Consider the following 21,184-nt stretch of genomic DNA (forward strand, 5'->3'; position numbering starts at 1 on the left):
TTATGTTCTACGTGACATATTTTACAAGATCTTGCAGCTTGAGTTTTTTTCTCAACCTGAAGAACGAAAATAGGGACAAACAGGCACGCCTTTTTCGCCTCAAGCCTTTTTCGTGAAAGTTAATTTTTTCATTGAAAACCGGGACTGTCTCGGAAAATCGGGACGTATGTCAACCCTCTGTCAACCCCTATCTACGCCACTCACTCTTAGTTATAGTGGAAACGTTCTAGGATAAGTGTTGGGATCCTACTGGCATTTTCCAATAACAGTTTGGCTCAATTAAACGCAAAATTTGCTATTTAGCTTTCGATAATAGATTTAGCTATAATGACTTTGTGTATTATTTGTGCTGCATTGCGATTAGCAAATTTTGGGAAGACTGGTACGGAATGAGCTATTTATTTGTACAGACCATGCAAAAGTTGTCTATCTTTAATTTTACTCCAAGGTTAATATGGAATGAGGTCCATTCTATGGTTGGCAACCTTGATTAGAAGGAGGATTTGATTACGTTTGGCAAGTAAAGGTTTGGTGATTGAGTTGTGTTTTTCTGCTTTCATAAAATCAGTAGTAAGTAGAGCGAAAGTATTAGGCTTCAGTTTTCTTTTAATTTGTTAACGTATCATGAAAGAATACAACTGGTTTTTGGTGGAAAATCAGCAGCTATTTTAGTTTGAAAGTAATAAGTCATATTCTTCGGAAGAACGACTACCGAATCAGGAAATCACAGCTTATTTTTAGGGCTGACTGAATATTAAGGCTTGATCGGGCGTTACTCGGAAAAGCCCGTAAGTGTATACGCAGAGCTTTGAATATCTTCCTAAAGATAGAGATCATCTCATGTTGAACAATAAGTCGAGTAGGCGTAATAGGTTTCGACGATTTGAAGTTAGTTGCTATTATTTACTGTTACGAATGTTAGTTCAAATGTTATGTAGGTCGTCTTAAATTTGTTTGGATAAACTTGACAAACACGACTCAAACTGTTTAATCTGTAAGTAGGACCACTTGAAAAGGGCATAGTGGAATAGGGTAGGGAATAGCAGTCAGATTAGCTTCGAGCTACGAAAATTTGGACCTGTTTTGTTGAAATTAATCGAGTGTAATATCCCATCTGCGTATGAATTGCAGCGGGTATTCGTGCAGTTTTACTATACGGATCCATAGTATAAGTAGTAGTAGTAGCAGGAACGGGTTAGAAGACCCGCAGCGGTTGGGTTCTGTTCTCAATATAAAATGGGAAAATTAAAGACCCCCAATTTTTTCCGTACATTTTACAATCTGTGGATCCATATCGTAAAACTGCACCAGGGTATTATCGAATAAGATAAGAGGGGAATAACAGTAGGCAATATATATTAGATAGACTGTTGAATCGTGCACTGATTATCTGTAGTTATTATTGTTAAAAATGATTTTGCGGTCGTCGATGTGAAGTCAAAACACATTTCATTAAGTTGAAGTTAATGGGGCGGAGTAACAAACTTCTTTTTCTAGTTTTTTTGAAACATGTATTGTATTACTAGTAGCGGCACGTTTTGGAAAGGTGACGTAAAGTTGTTAAAGTCCCCCACTTGATTGCGCATAAGTTAAGCACAAGGTTAGTGAAATAATCCAGTATTGAAAGTTGTTTGCATGTACTTAGACTACCACAAATTTCAGCACTTCATGTAGCACCTGCCTCTTTCCCTTCATCGTGTGTATTACTCATCTGCTTCGTCTTGCTGTCAATCTCTAGATAGTTATATCAGTCACCAAACAAATGCCTTCTTACGAACATACCTATTGAAATGGAAAGTCGCAAATGGAATACAGCCTTTGAGGCATTAAGTGACAAGTCTTGCAAAATTCTCTTGATAGCTACGCTTATGGTGGCGTGTCTTAGCTTCATATATGCCTTATGCGAAAAAAAAAAAGTGACGGATAGTGTGTTAGTTTGTAGAAGATTTGATGAAAATATTTGAAATATACATATATATCCTTCCCCCGTCCCTTCATTATCTGTGCCAAATAGAGGTAATGACATACCTCCGCTTGCAAAGAGATGAAGGAGTAGGTTTTGCTCTGCTCAAGGCAGCTCTGGATGATATCCGCATGAACCCGTTTTTAACGTTATATTACTCATTATTGCTGTTTTAAATATAGCTGCGTTACCTACAATTACTCTTGTTTCATTTCCATCTTTCACTTCCAACTCCTAACTTCTATTTTTTTTTTCTTTTTATTCTTTCTGTGCTTTTCCTTAAATATGTATGTGTCTATAGTGTATTACTGAGCAAAATTAGTACCTTTTGAAATGTTAAGTGGGCCTATGTTTAGCAGAAGGGGTCCAGCTCTTTTCTCTAAAAAATGTTACAATTTTGGTAATTTCTGTTCATATTTGGTTAGTTTAGGGTAGGGTTGGTTAGTTTAAGTTAGGTTAGGCTAGTTCAGGTTACGTAAGGTTAGTTTAGTTTATGTTATATTAGTGTAAGAGTCTCGCATAATTTTCCAAAAAAATGACAGCATTTCGCTTATTTCTACTAATATTACGTTAGTTTATGTTAGTTCAGGTTAGCTTACGTTAGTTTGTTAGGTTAGGTTAGATTTCGTTACGTTATGTTACGTCTAAGTACTTGCATCACTCATTTCTCCTGTAAATTTTGTGTTTCTTACTTGCTTCTGGACCCCTTGTACTAAACATACCCCGTTAAGTGTTGCAAACTACGCACTGTTGATAACTTACGAAAACAATGCGTCCTTACCTTCTCACTGCTTTGGAGGATATAGCTTCGATACTGCTACTAAAAGTTCGTGAACGCTGTCATTTTTTTTTTTATTATTTTTTATTTTTTAATTGTATAGATATTCTGCCTTTGAAGTGTTGGTTTGCTTGGGGATATAATTACGGTCGGTTCTTCACATTGATTCAGTTGACTTCAGTGTGTACTTGTATTCTTAGCAGGAAATATTCTTACTGCATTAGAAACAGGGTGGAAAAAATCCTGATTTTTTTTTTTTAATCATTTTTGTTATTTTGATTTTTTTAGAATTTAAATCAAATCTTTCTTCTCGCGTAATACAAGTCACGAACTGAAGTTAAAACATTAGGAATTAATATTAAATGTTAATCATGCCATTTAAGTGAAAGTATTGCGCTTGAATTTTCAATTGATTGCCAGTCCTTAACTTATTTCAATCCCAAATAGAGAAGCAAGGGTTCAGGAAAAAAAAGTATTTTTTTGGGGGGGAGAGGGGGAAACTCGGTTTTTTCTGCTTCGCTTTTTTGCTTGGGAAATTTTGGGCTTTTTTTTTTTTTCAAATTCTTATTTAAATTGATAAAGCAGGTTTTGTTTCAGTTTTCTACAATACAAAAACTCATTTAAGTAGTAGTGGATGCAGATAATAATACGAAACTTCGAAAATAAACATGAATTTCGAAAACATACTTCAAACAATTTTAATATTTATCATGAATCCCAAAAATTAATCCATGTATATAATAAGTTGCAGTTAAGTTTTAACTTTCATATGCATTATAAGCAATATTTTTTATTGTGAATTAAAAATACAAAAACAAGGAAAAACTGTTATATGACACAGAATTTATTGTACTATGTGTGTGAGTTCAAACAAATAACACATTGGGAAGATAATAATATATTTACTGAACAAACTCACAAAACAAATTTAAGTTGCGACGCCGTAACCTTCTAAAAAATAACATGTTTTTTTCTTTGTTCATTACGTATATCAAGTGGCTTAAGTGGTACAACGTTAGCTTCGCATTCGGGAGGTCATGGGTTCGATTCCCGCTGCCGACCATCCTGACGGGTTTTCCAATGTTTCCTTCAGTCCTACCAGGCAAATGCCGGAATGGTACCTACTAAAACAGGCCCTGACCGATACCTTCTCAAATCCTTTCCATGTTGTTAGATATCCAGTTTAAAATAGCCTCTGAGCTGCATCTGGTGATTGTTAAATAAATAAATAAATATTCCCTCGTCAATCTGTTATAGCCTATAAGTTTATTATGTCTGACTTCCTAGACTTTCATAAACATTCGTACTAGAGTAACAATGAAAAATAATTAATGTTTTATTACAATTCAACGTATTACTTTTAAAAGATTGAAAAAAGTGCCACATTTGTGTGGGAAGCTCAAAAATCACCTAATTTGTTAATGCACCTCTTGCTTCCGCCTTTGCTACCCCTACAGAAACTTCTTTGAAATGGAACAGAAATGTTGAAAATGTATTTTCTATTCATTTATTACATACGTAATAATCTGTTACCACCTATCAGGTGCTTCGGACCTGCAAAATCGGTAACGTCCCAAAATCTGTAATGCACTGACTGTTCCTTAAGCTTGTTTAGAGTCAGGAAAGTACTGAATTTTCTGTTCATGGATCATGCGTAATGTTGTTCATCTGAGCGTTTGGTTTTCAAGGCTTTGAAATATATAACCACCATCACGGTTTACCCAGTCCTGAAGGTTTCTGAATTTTCAACAGGAATTCAGCATGTCATTACTGAACTTTCCCTTTAAAAAAAAGGAGAGAGAGAGAGAGAGAGAGAAAAAAAAGAAAAACTACGAAATACATTTAAGTCAAGCACAACAAACATGAGTAAGTGGTTAGCTTTTCCGCTTCTATTGGGAAATCCGGGATTCAGTCCCGCATTCGACCATTCCGACAACTGCAAACACTTTTCTAAATCCGTACTGATTATTTGTATAAAATAGTATTCAAGGTTGCATCCGGAAGATTATTGCTACATCATTACATAGCTGCAGTATAACAGAAATGTGGAAGTATGCTCTGACGGATATATTGAAAAACATAAGTTTAACTATGTGCTAACTAGAATACTAAGCTCTAAGAAATGAAACACGAATAACTAAAAATGAAATGATCTAAAGACGAAAAAAATGTCGATAACTCAGAAGTTAAAATAAAGTTACTCTAAAATTGCTCTCAAATACTACGTACTTAATGCTTAATTCATAAAACATGTGCCCCATCCATCGTGATGGTGAATTCTAGAGGAAAATATGGCATTTAGGTCATGAAATCTTGTTTAACTATAGAGTATACTATAAGAAAGCTATTTAGCTAGAAAAATCATGAAAATGAAAAAAGCCAAAATTTACGTTTTTCTCCTAAGAAACCGGCTTTTTATCTAAAAAAAAAAAAAAAAAAAAGAATCATCAGTTAAAAAAAGCCGGCTATTTTGCATCTCTAATCCCAAACAATGTTTCTTAAGCACTAAGAAAAAAGTACGGCGACGTTTATCAACATGATACTTTTTTTTTCACAAAAGTTACTCATATTTGGCAGAGGCATACCTAAAAAAAAAATTGGAACTAGCTTGCGGCACGAAATACATATAAAATTTCCCTAAATCCCGCAAATTTCGCCTAAAGTTATAAAATCTAAAATAGATTTAAGTTTTGGAGAGGGAATCGGACCCCATTATAAATACGCCCCTATTGTCTGGGAACAAACATACGCGCGCACAAAAAATTTTCGTCGTAAATGTCCATGGTGATTTTCTCGTTGGAATAGTTAACGATTTAAAAACCTTATGTTACGAAGATAAGAAAGCAGAATTCCTCCGTTACCCGTTCAAAACGGGATTTTCCCTAATCATCCTCTGCATGAAACACTCGTTTTCATACTGTGCTGTACATACATTTGCATTTTATTGTATTATGATTATCTTCCATAATTGAAATAACACAACAGAGGCTGGATTTTACTTATTTTCACTTTAAATTAATTTATTTCGGAGTTTGATTTAAATCAACGATTTTTATTTAAAAAAATCAAGTGTTTTAAATCAGACTGATTTAAATTAATCCACCCTAATTAGAAAGTGTTTCTTAAGGTAAGAGTTGCATTAATGGATGCAAATTCACTTTAGGAAGACTGAGTATAAATACAGCGTGTGGACATACTGTATGGCATAAAATACAAACGAACATAAAAATACAAACCAAGTTGTGTTAGGTGGGCACTAAAAGGCACGAGTGCTATCTAACCAAATCAAGGCAAGTGCGTAGTAGAGAAAACCGCGCGGAGGTGCGTCCATAGGAAACAGCGACGGAGGGTATACGTATAAATGAGAATACTGGAAAAAATATTTAATATGGCATAAAACAACATAACCTACATGTGGCAAAGCTTTGCGACATTTCCAGTTTTAGTGCAAAGCTACATTGGGGTGGGGAATTCATTTTTTTTTTTTTAGTAGTTACCATATTAAGATATTAAGACATTAGGATTGAAACAGACACATTACGCTGCTTGCCATTTACTTAATATCGGATCAATATGCGAATTCTTATAGTCTGCAGTTTAACTTGATTTTTCTTCCTAATTACTCTACTTGCAATGATTATGTTTATTACCGTTTTTGTTAGTTTCATTCTAACATTTCGTCCGATTCTGTTCATCTTTTCATAAATTTTGTATTTCAGGGTCGCTACCTGCGACAGTAAACGCGAAATGCATTAGTAATTAACGAAAGAATATTAATCCTTAAGCAGTCATTTCTGTAGAGTATTTAAATTTATCCAACATGGAAGTTAGTATTTGGTGCAAATATATGTGATAATACACGTAGAATTTAATGTGCGATGGCAATAGCAAACCATTACGAAGGAAATTAATGCCACCAAACCATTCTTAAGAAAATTTTTGGAGTAAAATACGACACCGAAAGGAAAGAAGATAGTTAAGAAAGGTGTAAGATTTAAAACAATGAGATATAAACCATAATGGAAAAAGCAGAGAATCAACTTCTATGGAACTTGATTAGAGAAAAATGAGAAAAGTTTAAAGTAGGGAAAACGTACCAAAGAGGATAGAAGAAATTGAAGATAAGTTGTTAGTGTTTGTGAAAGAAGTGATGTTGAGGAGTATAAGTAAGGGAAATAACTTAGGTTCGAGGAGGAGTGTTGAAGGATAAAAAAAGAAAAGTACTTAGGAGGATAAGAAGTGAATAAAGTAGTAACAAGAGTAAATGCAATACGAAAGAAAGGAGAGTGCGTTCAGTTAGGATATAAGTTTAGAGTAAAGGAAGAAAAGTAGTTTTTCCGGTCAAACAAGCAATTGGAAGGGTCGTCCACGTATTGCGTAACGCGGCAAGGGAGGGAGTTTACGTCTTCGTTATGTAACTTTTTTTTCTGTATTTATTATTATTCTCAGATTTATTTGCGATCTTCTAAACAAGTAATTTTATTCAGTTCTTTTTTGTAAGTAAAGTAGAAGAATACTAATTTTTCGCACGGGGAAAATACGTTTCATTTTGAACATAAAGGGCACCAAAACGGTCACTATTCAACATAGGAACCCCCAAAAACTATGAATTCGATACTAATATCGGTCATTTTCATTTTTTTTTATATGTCACCATCCGCCCTTAGGACTACTAATGGGAGCTAAATTTGGATTTAAACGGCATAGGGAGTGTCACTGTTCACCTCAGCGACTGCGAAAGCTGTGGATTGACACTAATATTGGTCATTTTCGATCATTTTTGTGTATGTCCCCCTCGTCCAAGTTTAGGACCTGAATTTTGATTTAAACAGCATCGGAAGTGTCATTCCTCTCAGCGACACCGAAAATTGGAGTCGACATAAATATCGGTCATTTTCAAACATTTTTATATATATCCCCCTCCCCAAGGTTTCAGCTTCAAAATGAAATGATGAAAACCGTCACTGGCCCGAACTTCATCCATGTTGAAAATTTGATCAAGATCAGTCGGGCGGTTCAAGAGTTAAGTTACAGTTACAAGTTACATCGTCACTTTCCTTTATATATACGGGGTGTTAATGAACTATACCGACAAACTTTAAGAGGTGATTCCTCACATCAAAATAAGAGAAAAAGTTCATATGGACCTATGGTAAAAAGTGCATAGTTTCAGAGCTAGGGCTGTCCAAAATCGCGAAAAAGCCAAATTTCAGGAGGCCCTATTTCGAATTCGAGAGACTGTGGATGGTGGTCCTTATCAGCGCAAAGTAAGTCATGCACACACAATCCAAAAATGCATATTTCATTAATGTTCAATGAGTGTATTCCCAGCAGCGTGAACCAGACATGCCATCAACGAATTTTGAGATATGCTCTGACTTTATGATTGGTCCAAAGTAGGTAAACGATAAGCCTTGATAGCAATGAACACGGAATCCTTCAGCGCGATGTCGGAAGTGTTCAGGACCGTGCTGTCTCTCGTACTCGGGAAAACGTATGATGCCATGTTTTCTTTCACGCTTATAAGTGAAGAAATCGTGAAATATACCGTGCTGAAACAGATATCATCACACGTATTGCGAACACAAAGAAACATGGAGGTGCCAGTTCCTAGCACTTCCGCCTTCCCTCCGAAGCATTGGATTTTCCATTGTTGTTAAGGTTTTCGTCCTGCCTACTTTGGACCCTTCTTGAAATCAGGGTATATTTAAAAACTCTATTGAAAACATATCTGAGAATTACATCCTGTAGGAAATAACCTTTACACCTATGGACAATTGATGAAATATGCACTTTTGGATTGTGTATGCCTGACTTCCTATACGCTAATAAGGACCACCATCCACAGTCTCTTGAATTCGAAATAGGGCCTGTTGAAATTTGGCTTTTTCGCGATTTTGGACAGCCCTAGCTCTGAAACTATGCAATTTTCACTATATGTCCATATGAACTTTTTCTCTTTATTTTGATGTGAGGAATTTCCTCTTAAAGTTTGTCGGTATAGTTCATTAACACCCTATATATACACACACTGCGTTTTATTTCTAAAAATAAAGGTGCCGGTACGCTGGAGCTCAGGTTTATAATGTCGCATACCTTTCAGGGTGGTATTATTATTATTAACAATAAAAATAATGTCCAGTAGCATATCACTGCAGTCTTGTAATTAAAAACTTACGTACATACATATAAAGATACTTTAAAAATGTCTGATTCGTACATTTTAATTTTATAATACAATAAACGTATTGGTAATCAATATTTCTTAGTGATTTGTTTCTTGTTTTTTTGTTTTTTTTCTTTCTTTTAAACGGACGATAGTAAGGAGCAATTGTTTGTTTTAAAAGGCATACTGAATTTCAATAACAACACATTGTTCAAATGATGTTCTTCAGAATAATAATCATGCTACCAAAATGTTCTACAAACCTGTAGTAAATTAATGGATAAAGTTTGCGAAACAATCTATGAGATGTTTTAGCACTTAATCCTTTTTCTAATAATGAATAAAAACAATAAATTGGACACATTAAAGTAGGAATTGAGCAAAGGCTTCTCTGCGGGGAAAGTACAAAGGATGGTTCCAACAGAATTTTTGTAGTGGCTTTCAATTTAGTCGGACTTCAGCGACAGACAAATTTGTTGAAATTATTTCGTTGTGGTAGGTCAGTGTTTTCAGTAAAAAATCTGGTCGGTTCAGAGCCTTTATGGTTTATATTACCGTGCGAAAATGGAATGAAAAAGGGAGGCACGAGGATATACCAGCGAGCGAGAAACAGAAGGGCCCAAGTATATCTAGTCCTTGAATACATTTAACTGACTTCATGGAGGAACAGAGATTCGCACCGCTTTCTCTGGGGGGGGGGGGGGGGGGCAATGAAAACTGTGATTTTCAATAAAGCTATATATTTACTATTTGGGATTTTCAAATTTTCTCGTGAACCCCTTTTTAAGACAATAAGAGGAAATATTCCGTTCTCATTAAAAAGGTACCAGTATCTCGTACTGTTGCGTACCGCCAGAAATAAAACCGCGGCAGTAATATATACAAGGAGTATTTTAGAACAACAACGAAGACGTTTGGGAGGTGATTCCTGGCACCAAGATAAGATAGAAAGTATAGACCAACCTGGGTGCACAAATGCTTCCTTTCGGAGTTACAGGCTGCCGAAAACATAAAAAAATGAACTACAAAGGTTCATAGCGTAGTCGGGTCAAGACTTCACTTACGAACTAATATATGAGCTATCCAAAAATACATGTTCCAGAATCCCTACAAAAATTGTTGCGGAAGTACTGCATGATTCTGAAACTTCGATATTTGGATAGGGCACATACTAGTTTCTAAGTGAAGTCTTGATCCGACTACAGTAGGTCCCATAGTTTGGGAGCTATGGACCTTGTTTATTTTGTTATGTTTTCGGCAGCCTATAACTCCCAAAGGAAGCATTGGTGCACCCAGGTTGGTGTATACTTTTTGACTTATCTTGGTGTTAGGAATTACCTTCCAAACGTTATCGGTGTTGTTTTGAAACACTGTATATAGATAAATAAATATTTCTATTGTTTTGGAAGATTTCGAACTTCAGCCTGTATAAATTGAACTATATAAAAGGGATTCGAAGACGCACTAGACAGCAGCATGACTGGTGACGAACCCTGTTTGTATTACAATATAATGAAACTCCGTTTTGTGGCTACCTCAGCATTGCGTAGTTGTTGGTGATCATAACCACCGCTTGGAAATGCCGTCGCGTTTCCACTTTTATCGCTATTTCTGAGAATATCATTTATAACTTTTGATTTCAATCAGTACCCACTCTTTTCTCCTAAGGAGAAACAGAAACAGAAAACATTTTTTCGTGAAATAAAATTTTCCGTGAAGGAACAATCTACAATTTGCAGACCAAAATTAGATATTAAAAGTTTAGTTCTTCGGATATTCATCTCGTACTGAATTTTTTAATATTTGGATTTGAATATTTCTGAAAAGATCGAGTTTATTTGCATTCTCGCGCTGGTTAAGGACAAAAATTCGGAAAAGGGAAACTGAGGTCCAAAGATTTCGAAAACTTGTTCACAAACGAGATGTCCGTGCTCTTTCACGTGTGCAGCCACTTCGAATCTGTGGTCGACGAGGAAGAAAACTTTGCATCTTCAACATTGGTGAACTTGAAATGCACGAAGCATGCTGAATCGTGAAAAACTGGTGGATGTCAGTTCTTTAGACCCTGTTTCACCTGCGTCTTCCGGCAGTGTTTCCTCTTTGCCATCATCGGTGTCCTAAAAGGATGGGTGTGACCTCCTTTTGAAAACGACAGTATGCAGTTTTGAAGAATTAGGACTGGTTAATTAAACAACTTTATGGGTTTAAAATATTACTGCTCTGTCATTTTCTAATGCTTTGATTTGTTGTTGAAAAAACGCTACAAATATATTCAGAATACAAGCATTGTATAATAAAAAGTTCTACTATTAAAAACAGTTTTTATTGTAATAACTCCCAAAATAACCAAAATTGATGAAAAAACGAAAATCAAAAAGTGTTATAACAAAGGGAGAGGGGTTCGGTCTTGCGCTACAAAGTGTAACAAGGTAGAGGGAGGGGATAGAAATTGGTTAAAAATAGCGTTACTCATAGATGTGGATGGCCCCATAGACATAAAAGAAGAGGAAGAAAGAGACTAGACAGAAACAAAAGCAGTGTCAATAGTCAAGGAAAATATGAACAGAAATTAGGAAATCTTACAAAAGAAGAGTTGAAGAGCTTAAGAAGAAGACGTAGTAATCCAGTAATCTGACAAACTAGGAGTAGTGGTAGTGACGATTGCAGAAAAATGGTATAAAGAAATATTAGAAGAGTTGTGCGGCAAGTCATATGAGGTGATAAGTAGAGAAAGATGCAAGAAGTAGTCAAATAGAAGATAATAGAAATGGGAAGAAAACAGCTTTCTAGAAATTATTAACTGAAAAGGGCAGAAGTTAGAAGATGTAAAGTTTTCAAAAATATGTTTTAAAAAATGAAGCTGAGACGGATTATGGATTGCAGAAAGAATATTTTTGAACCTTTGGAAAGAGAAATAAAGAAGATAGCAGAAGAAATAAGGGGAGGACAAGTAAGTAGTAGGGCAAATTATACAGAAGAAGTTAAGATCATAGCAGAGCAAACTAAGAAAGAACGTTGATATTTAGTGTAGATTATTATGCTATGTTTCCCAGCTTAAAAAGGAATTTTGAATGTGGAGGAAGAAATGAAGGATAAGAAGAACAGTGCATATATGCAGGATGTCTCAAAAATCCCCTGACATAGGGTAACTCTGTTATCAGAGTTACAACAAAATGTAAGAGGGAAAATCATCTGCAAATACGATGTTTTCAATATAAAGTGAAGGATTTTTTTTTTTTTTTTTTTTTATCGGACAATCCGTTTGGGCTGCACACACTTTATGTGCCCCCGAATTTATTTGGGGACCAATTAAAAAAAGAATAGCGTATCATGTGGCACTATACAGCCTTTGCTGTCTGACCATGAAGGAGTATGGCTTTTGTTTCCAGTTAAATCACAAAAGACTCGAAACTACTGCGTTACCAAGAAAATTAGATTATTAGGTGAGACTGATGTAAAAAACTAAGGTCTAAGTTAAGAGAAACTGACTAGAATAATCTTCTTGTAGAAAGTAGTGACATCACAGAAGCCTTTAAAAACTTCCTAGGTACATTAAAAGAATATTTAAATGAGTGCTGTCCAGAAAAGAAAAAAAAATTGTTTAAATAAACCTACTAAGAGAACTCCAAAGTGGTATACGCGAGAGCTTGAAACACATAGGAATAGAGTAATTACTTTATATGACATAGCTAAGACGACAAGATCAACAAGAGATCAAGAAAAGTTTAAAGCTGCTAAAAGAATGTACAGAAAAGAAATCAAGGCTGCAAAGATTGCAGCAAATGAGAAATGGATAAATAGTTCAAAAAATAAATGCTCTGCAGCTTGGTCAATAATAAACAAAGAAATTAGAAACAATGTTACAAAAGATAGAATATCTATACCTCTAAGTGAATTTAATAAATCTATATTATAAAAGAGAACGTACAAATCCTTTGTTCCCTCATCACGCTAATACGGCTGAACCAATTTCTTTCATTTTTGGGGGGTTATTAGGATTTGGACCCTAGATGGTTTTTATCATATCACTTTAATTTTTAATTACCAGTGTCTTGAGATAATTGACCATTCAAGTGTCCATAACGTACAAATCCTTTGTTAGTTCATCATAGGTATAAAAATAAACGTATTTATATGCAACCCGCATGACCGTGTCACTCGGCGGGTTAACATAAATGACAGGCGATATAATGTTAACATTTACTGCAATCTTCTATGGTTTTTATCATATCACTTGAAAGCGAAAAAGTAAAAATTATCTAAGTAACAAAGTTTATTGCGTTCCGGGGTGACCGCAGCGAAGCGGGGTGAACGCTGCTAGTACTTTATAAATATTATGAGTAACTTTGTGATTAATGACGATTCCACGGAAAATACGGGTAACAAAATAGATTTTAGTAGTATGCTACCATTGCAATATAAAAACAAAATTAGATCTCACTTTCAGTGGAACTTCGTAAATGCCAGAACTGTTTATTCAGTTGTCAATAAATTGAAAGTGTCCAGTAGCGAAGACTGGTATGGACTTTCTAATAACTTATTGAAAAAAATTATTGACTTAATAATAGAACCCTTGGTTTACCTACTAAATTGGATGCTCTTTGAGGGAATTTTTCCAGATTGCCTAAAATATACTATAACTGTACCAGTACATAAGAAGGAGGATAAAAATGAGGTTAAAAACTATTGTACAATCTCTTTAATACCGAAAGTTTTTGAACAATGCATCAAAGATCAACTATCAACCTTCTTTGAAGAGAATGAGCTTTTCATTCCTCGCAATTTGGATTTAGAAAAAGTCGTTCCACAGTTAAAGCTGTAGTAATTGTTATATTCCCCATCATGATGGAATTTCCAATATTTATGCAGGTAAATGAGTTGTTCAGCGTCCTTATCGAAATACACACCATATATTCCGAATTTAGATAATATGTTATTATTAGAGATTTAACTCAATTCTTTGTTTACAGTTATTATCTTGAAGAGTAAACTATACTCTAAAAGATGGCGGTGGGAGACGAATTCCCGTCACAGTACACAACTACTACAACAGTAACGTCCTCAACTACTACTGTACAGCCAAACATTCGCTTCGACTCAGCGTATCTTCGCACGTTGCCTGGAATGTTGAAAGCGGGCCAGATTGTGAGTATTACGTTTCAGTTTCAGTATAAATAGATCTAAATGATAAGATGAACTTTCGTTGTTCTCTGTACTTTAGTTAAAAACTTACGTGTAAACGTTTTAGAAAATTTGTAGAAAGCTACAAATGGTTTCGTCTATTTACTGTCGACTTATTCTGTGTGATTGAAAACCTAAGGCTGCTTAATTCGTCATATTCTGTAGTTGCCTTCTACTAAGAAGAAATATATACGAATGGAATGGCAGCTGTTTTCCTTCGTAAGTGATTACTCATAATGTAAATGCAAGTATTTAATGCTATGCGTATGTACGCAACATTGTTACGGTACAAGTTTTCCAGTGGCACATGCAGCCATCGTTTCTTCGTGAAATAAATATTCCTTGTGCAAATTTAATCACACGTTCATTTTCTTTCAGTTTAAGGAATCAAGAAAGTAAACATTTTTGTCTGTATAGTTATCAAGGATTCATCCATTCCATTTGCATGTATTTTCTTACCTTACAGTTGGAGGAAACTACATCATTAACAGTACAGGTAGTATATTGTATAGTCGTGAATAACAGAAGGAACACGATTTTGCAAAGGAAAGAATACACAAAATACCAAATAATTGTGTTTGAATACAAAAGACAAACAGGAAAAGCGAAAGAGTCAGTGGTACGAGAGGCGGCACATGAGGGAAATCACATGGATATAAATTAAAATTTTATTGCTTGAAACTAAGGGAATAAAGGTACACTGATGTCCAAAATGATTGTCGCATATCTATAACTGTCTTCTTGTAAGAATATAATTTGATAATGATTTTGCAGGGTACTTTCAATACTGATACTATGTGTATAACCATGAAATGCATATTTGTGGTAAATTTTATAGGAAAAGAATTACAAATACGAAAATTAGAATGAGTAAAACGAAATGTTGCTAAATGGACAAGAAAGTTTTATTTTCGTTTTATTGTTCTTATTTACTGCTCATTTGACACGAAATTTGCCACATGCATGTCTTTTCCGATTATACACATACTAACATTATAAGAAATACCGGGCGAATTCGTTATCAAATTATATTCCTACAACAACATACTTATAGACATGCGACAATAATTTTGGACATGTCATTTAGATCATTATAAAACAATTAGTACATTAAGATAGTTTTCTTCTTTTAGTTTTAATTTTTTTTAGCGATGTGACTTACCTCACGAGCCACCTCTGGTGGGCATAATGATTGCAAAGAAGTGGAGAAAAATATAAATAAATAAAAAAATATAGTGAACAACTTAAAGGTAGGAAGGCTGTTTAGTGAAAATATTAATAATAATGATAATAATAATACTTCAGTTCATTGAAGATAGAGATGGGAGGTCATTTGTAGGAAAGAATTATATTCCGTAGCGATAGAAGGAACGTTCGGGAAGAAATTGATTGAAGAAGAAAATCAGCTTAGAGAGAGAGAGAGAGATGTAGGTTCAATTTTACACTGAAAGTTTACAATTTTACAAGAAATGGAGCAAAGGAAATTTCTAGAAATAGAACATATATCGGTGAACCATTAAAATTAATTATATATATAAAAAAAATGATCTAAACATTTATCAGAATATATTGAGTATATACATGTTAAAAGAATATAATAAGCATATACATACTAAATGTAAACGTAACTTGCTTTTAGCATGAAATAAAAGGGAATTAGCTTCGTTATTGTCTTGTATGCTTTCGATACAATGGTCGACATGTCTGCTGAATGATACCCAGTAGTGGTAGTGCCATCGCATGTTCGTCTGTCATAGTTTTCAGATGCTTGAAATTAGTAGATGGAGATTTTGTTTACTAAAAACAAGGACTGATGTTACTTCACTATTAGATATCGCCCTGCAAAGACTGATCGGCCATTTGCATCAAAAGGGTACATACATTTTCAGAATTCCTAACTGCATGATCATTCCCATTATATAGTATGATTTCGCTAAAATGTGTATTGTGTATAACACATTCCTTTTTTTCTATACTGATTATTGTTATTTTAGAAGAGTAGTTTTCTTATCCTAAATTTAATTAGCGTTTCAAATTATTTACCTGTATTTTTTCCTTCACTAGGCACTGAATCTGCTAGGCTTTATATGTATAGTCGTATCGAAATTTAAAGATCATTCCCGAGGAGGTTGGTTCAATACAGTTTCCATGACTGGCTTTTGGATTACGGGGATATTATTGGCAATGTACCTGTTCCATATAATAGAAAAACTGTACAAGATCCCGTGGCTGATGTTGGTAAGTGCTCATTAGCTTTAATGTTGGCCTCTAGTAGAAGTGTAAGGTGGTAAAAACGGTTTGATAGTGCAATTTTATGGATTTGTCTTCGTTACTAGTAATTATAAGGTATAAAAAGGCATCTAACATTTGTAATTTGTTTCAGTGTATTTTGCACAACATGTAATCCTAATTTTTTTATTTGTCTTATCTTCACTTGTATTGATTTCTAGTAGTTTACGTTTCACTTCTACGGGCTGCAAGCTAATAAAAATAACTCTTCTGAAAATCGAACCTATGCAGTTTTCAAAAAATAGGCACATGAACCGCTCGAAGTGCCTATAGTATGTATTCCGAGCACGTTGTTCGAACCAGAGTTTATATACAATATTACTCTTTGACAAGAGAAAGAAAAGAAAAATATACAAAATGCCAGGCAGCAGTTCTAGTCGCAGGTAGTATCTGAATATAATGGATGTCACAAAATCTCGTTACTGTTACAATCAAGTACAACTCCCAAGTCAAAACTACAATCTCTCTGTTGTTTTCAAAACGTATCACAGCTCTTAGATTTTATTCGTATATCACTTATTTCCAACGTTTGGCTTGTTGTAAATAAAATAAAATTATTCTACCAAAGACGGCTCAATATGTGCTGTGATATATGGAGTAGAGATTCAAGATTTTAGGAAAAAAATAAATAAAAGCGAAACTTCTTTTAAAATTACGTTTTGTCTCGAAAGCTGTCGGCTTTTTCTTCATAATTTCAATTTGAATTATGAACTAGCAGTGTGTTTCATCTTTCTTTCTGTATTATAACATGAAAAACATCTCGTTTTTGTATTCTGAAGAAAGAAAAAAAGAAAGATTTTCAGAGATCCTTATGGTTGGCGTTCCATAAGAGTAAGTCGTGTTTGTTGTGGGTTTTTCAGTTTCCAGTGAATAGTTTGTAGAACTCTCAATGATAAACATATTTTAATTTAAAAAAATAATAGTAATCACAGCATTGAAAGTGTAATTATTAGGTTCCCTCTCTTCGGAAATACTATTTTATAACTAAGTGTAAATTAAAGCAAATGTTTCATAAGCTAAAATTACGTTTTGCGAGAGAGAATAGGCCGAGTATGTATATATATCATGTCTATATATAGGGTCATCCCGTAAGTAATGTCGTTCGTTTTGATAAAAAGAACGAAAACTTACGTGGAACACTAGCATTAGTCAGGAAAATAGTCTACATCGGACTCCACAATATTCTGTCACCTGTCAGCCAGTTTTGAATCCAGCGCTGAAAGAAGTCACCTGTTTTGGAAAAGTATCCATTTTGACAAACATATATTTAATGTAAAAGCCGAGAAACTGTCTTCAGTCATGAAGAGAGATATTGCTGTTTTGATGCCAAGCGAGAGTGTATGGTAGCTGGGCGTAAAGAGATGCTTTGCGAAAGTCTTTCATTATATAAAAGGAAAAAGAAAAATGTCATTGCGCCAGTGCCAAAACATTTACACCATGACGAAAAAAGTCTCCATTCTGTTTCTTTAAAACTCGTCAAAAAATCGTGACAAGTAGTTCTGTGCGTATGAACCGTAGAATCCACTTATATTTTCCTAACATTTAAATGTAGTGAGTTATTAAATTTTTCAAATTTATTCTCTTGCGCTGTTTTAGCCTTACATAAACCATTACTATTGTTAATGTTTACGAGTCTATTTCCTTGGTGTGTTTAATATGCACTGTTACTTTAATTTAATCTATATATTCCGTGAAAAGTGTGTAGTTTGTTGTGGATATTATCTTAAAATCTATTTTTATCATTGTTTTAGGAGTTCATATATTGTGCCCTGTGGACGTTTTTCTACCTCATTGCTGCTTCGCTGGCTGCTGATTATGGCCGCTACAGTGAAGGCTTTGCAGCTGCCGCTGTGAGTATAGTAGTTGTTTAAAAATAAAGTGTGTTTATTTGGTATATGGGAACAGTAACTGAATGTCTCGTCTAGTAACATTGAAACACGATAAGTAATTTCCATTCTTAAAATGTGCTTCATTTGTACTATTTCCTATGATACGTTATGTTGCAATTAGTGATTGGACGCCACAAAGAACTTGTTCATCTTGCGCTGATAAAGAGTTAATATGCTGTCTTTCGGGGGAGGGAGGAAGGCTTGGCCATTAATCACAGTATAGTGTGGCTCAGTGGTTGTCAATTACTTCAGAGTTCGGAACATTTTCTAATTATAAGGCAAGCTACGGATCCTGCACCCTTAAAATTCTGTATTCTTTTTTAGTTGATGGGTAATTAGCAATATTAACAATTAAATACGAACCATTATTTATGTTATAAGCGTACGACATACGGTATATACCATAGTGTAGATGCGATGAGAAAAAAATCATCTCTCTTTTTGTCTCGTACAATTCTTTCCACATCTATGTTCAATATTTGCTATTTTTAGCTTTACATCAGATCCAAGATCGAGGCTGTTTATATGTTTGTCTTTCAGGAAACAAAATATTGATTTTTATTATTTTGAATGATATATACTACAAAATGGAACTAAATGTCTTTTCATGTATTTTCTTAAACTCAGAAAATCCCTTCACCCAAAACTGTTCTTTAAAAAATAGTAATATTTTAAATGAACCATTACAAGTAACATTAAAAAGTTCTTATTCCTCCAGTGTACCACACCTTACTCGAAAGCTTTTCTATCCATTAGTTTTCAGAATTTGATGAAGCAGGGTAGTCTCTAAAGCTAATTCTTGAATCATTCAGGTGCTCAACGATGGGCCTAATTCCCTTCCAATCTTCGCAAAAATTACGCAACGTAAAACATGATAAAATCAATTATAACTACTGTGCTTATGCAAATTAAGTCGCAGATTTTATTTTAAGTTACGGCAAACCGTTACGGAATGCAGTTCAATGACATGTTGAACATTTTGTGGCAATGCTTCATCGTGGACTCCAGAAATAACTTCAACGTTGGGAAAGTGCTGAGAATACCACGTTCAGCGCAGCTTGCTCACAGCCGTATTTTTATAATTGTTTCCTCAATCCTGTCTTCAGCGCCATTTTTTTTTATACAATTACCTTAAGATTATTCGTACTGAGTGTGTTCAAGTATGCTATACATAGCCAATAGAAGTTAATCAATTGATCACATGGAAAGTTAATATCACTCAGTCGTACTTCATCATTTATCATAAAAATTGCTGTAAAATATTTCCTCTGGATAACCAACGCACGTCTATATGCAAAAATAATTGAGTACATTGGCTTCCAATTTCTTCTCATCATTTTAGAAGATTCTATAATTCAAAAGTCGGGATTTAAAAAGAAAGAAGAAAAAACCGTCAAGTAACTCCTTTAATTTTTGAAGCATCTTCTTTGTAGCCAAGGCATCTTGATGAATACAGTAGTGGTTCCATTTCACCTTAGATGTCACATTCTTCACTCGAGGCATAAGTCCAGTTTTTATGTCTGACCAAAGTATATGGAAGTTGTAGAAATAATGATAACCCATTCTCCAATTGAGAATGGGATGGCCAATGAAATCACTGAAACAGACGATTAGCAATCAAGATATCCGAAACAATCCCCAGATCTCCCTAAATTGCTACTATGCCATAATTCATATTCTATTTACTCTATGCCTGACATAGCACACGCACATCTGTAATCAGTCCCATACATTTTCCACAGAAACAGAATTCTCAAGAAAATCATGCTAAAGGTAAAGATGTACTCCGCTGTACAATGTAGAAAATACTTGAAAACAAGAAATCTGTCATAATTTTGCCTTCCCATATGTAACGCGTGAAAACTAATATGACAGCTTTGTGATGTGGCTACTTTCGTCAATTTACATTGAAAAAATATTACAAGTCTGTATCCTTGAAATAAGAGATTTTATATCAACAGACATAACAGATCCTTCGCTTCACTGTGTTCTTTAATATAAGCACTTTGCTGATTTCGCTAGAAGCGCACTCGGTAAGTACTCGTTGCAAGAATAAGTAGGTCTGCTAGATGCACTGACGTTGAGACAAACAGCTCTCCGAATCAGCAATAACAGACACCCGTACAGAATCTTTTGTTTCCTGTTGTGGATAATTTTCTTTGTAACGAAATAATTTCTAAACCTTGATCTTATTTTAACAAGACGTTTAAAATTACTAGCTGTATAATGAATGTAATAAAAGCACGAAGAGGATACTGGCGTAAGGAGTAACAATACTGTAGTAATAGAACTGTCATAAGCGTTTCAAATTTAGACTTCACAAATAGCTACTAAGTTTGCCGAACTGGCTTGAACATTGACCTACTTAAGTAATTCAAGAACAGAGTTAATTATAAGGCAAGCAACATAGTACTTAAAGCGGCATCTGAACCACTACTCGGTTTCCAGGTAGGAAAAATGTTGTGCTCTCATTGGAATCCCTTAATTACAAGGCGAAAATTAGATTCAACGAACACAGATGATTCGACATATGTGAAAACGTCACCATGAAATTCACACGATTTGTGGCAATTTTGCTTTTTTGTTTACACTATTTTTTTAACACTTGGTTTAAACCAGCTAACCCTGTTGTTGTACAACGCTAGATGTATACTTTTTTACAGACTACTTTTATTTACAGTAACGTTTTTAATTGTGAAACTTTTATTAATATTACTTTATTAACTTTAATAAAACTAAAGTTCAAAAGTATCAGCACTTTACTTAGCATTAAGTTAAAGTTTTTACAGTATGAGCTAAAAGTATTGCCAGCAGATTACAAATATGTATGATATGTTTTAGAACCATTACTCTACTTTTCGTATTTATTCCCACAAGTAAAACAAATAACATTGAATACCTGTATTTTTCAGCTAGGT

The 21,184-nt window shown here is 34.4% G+C and overlaps 1 protein-coding gene across 5 annotated transcripts in view; it reads left to right on the plus strand.

Moving 5' to 3' along the window:
- The first annotated feature begins 419 nt into the window (after window positions 1-419).
- Window positions 420-21,184, plus strand: part of LOC145685234 (plasmolipin-like) — a 34,151-nt gene continuing 13,386 nt past the window's right edge. Inside the window, exons 1-4 of one of the 5 annotated variants that reach the window (XM_081757609.1) lie at window positions 420-526; window positions 13,878-14,052; window positions 16,153-16,326; window positions 18,129-18,227. In XM_081757609.1, the coding sequence (XP_081613735.1) occupies window positions 13,912-14,052; window positions 16,153-16,326; window positions 18,129-18,227 (414 nt within the window). In that variant the 5' untranslated portion in view covers window positions 420-526; window positions 13,878-13,911. The other 4 variants (XM_081757598.1, XM_081757601.1, XM_081757611.1 and 1 more) reach the window with 4 other exon arrangements.

The sequence above is a fragment of the Thermobia domestica genome, chromosome 1, assembly GCF_964235325.1.
Source record: "Thermobia domestica chromosome 1, izTheDome1.hap1.1, whole genome shotgun sequence".
In the NCBI taxonomy this organism is placed as follows: domain Eukaryota; kingdom Metazoa; phylum Arthropoda; class Insecta; order Zygentoma; family Lepismatidae; genus Thermobia; species Thermobia domestica.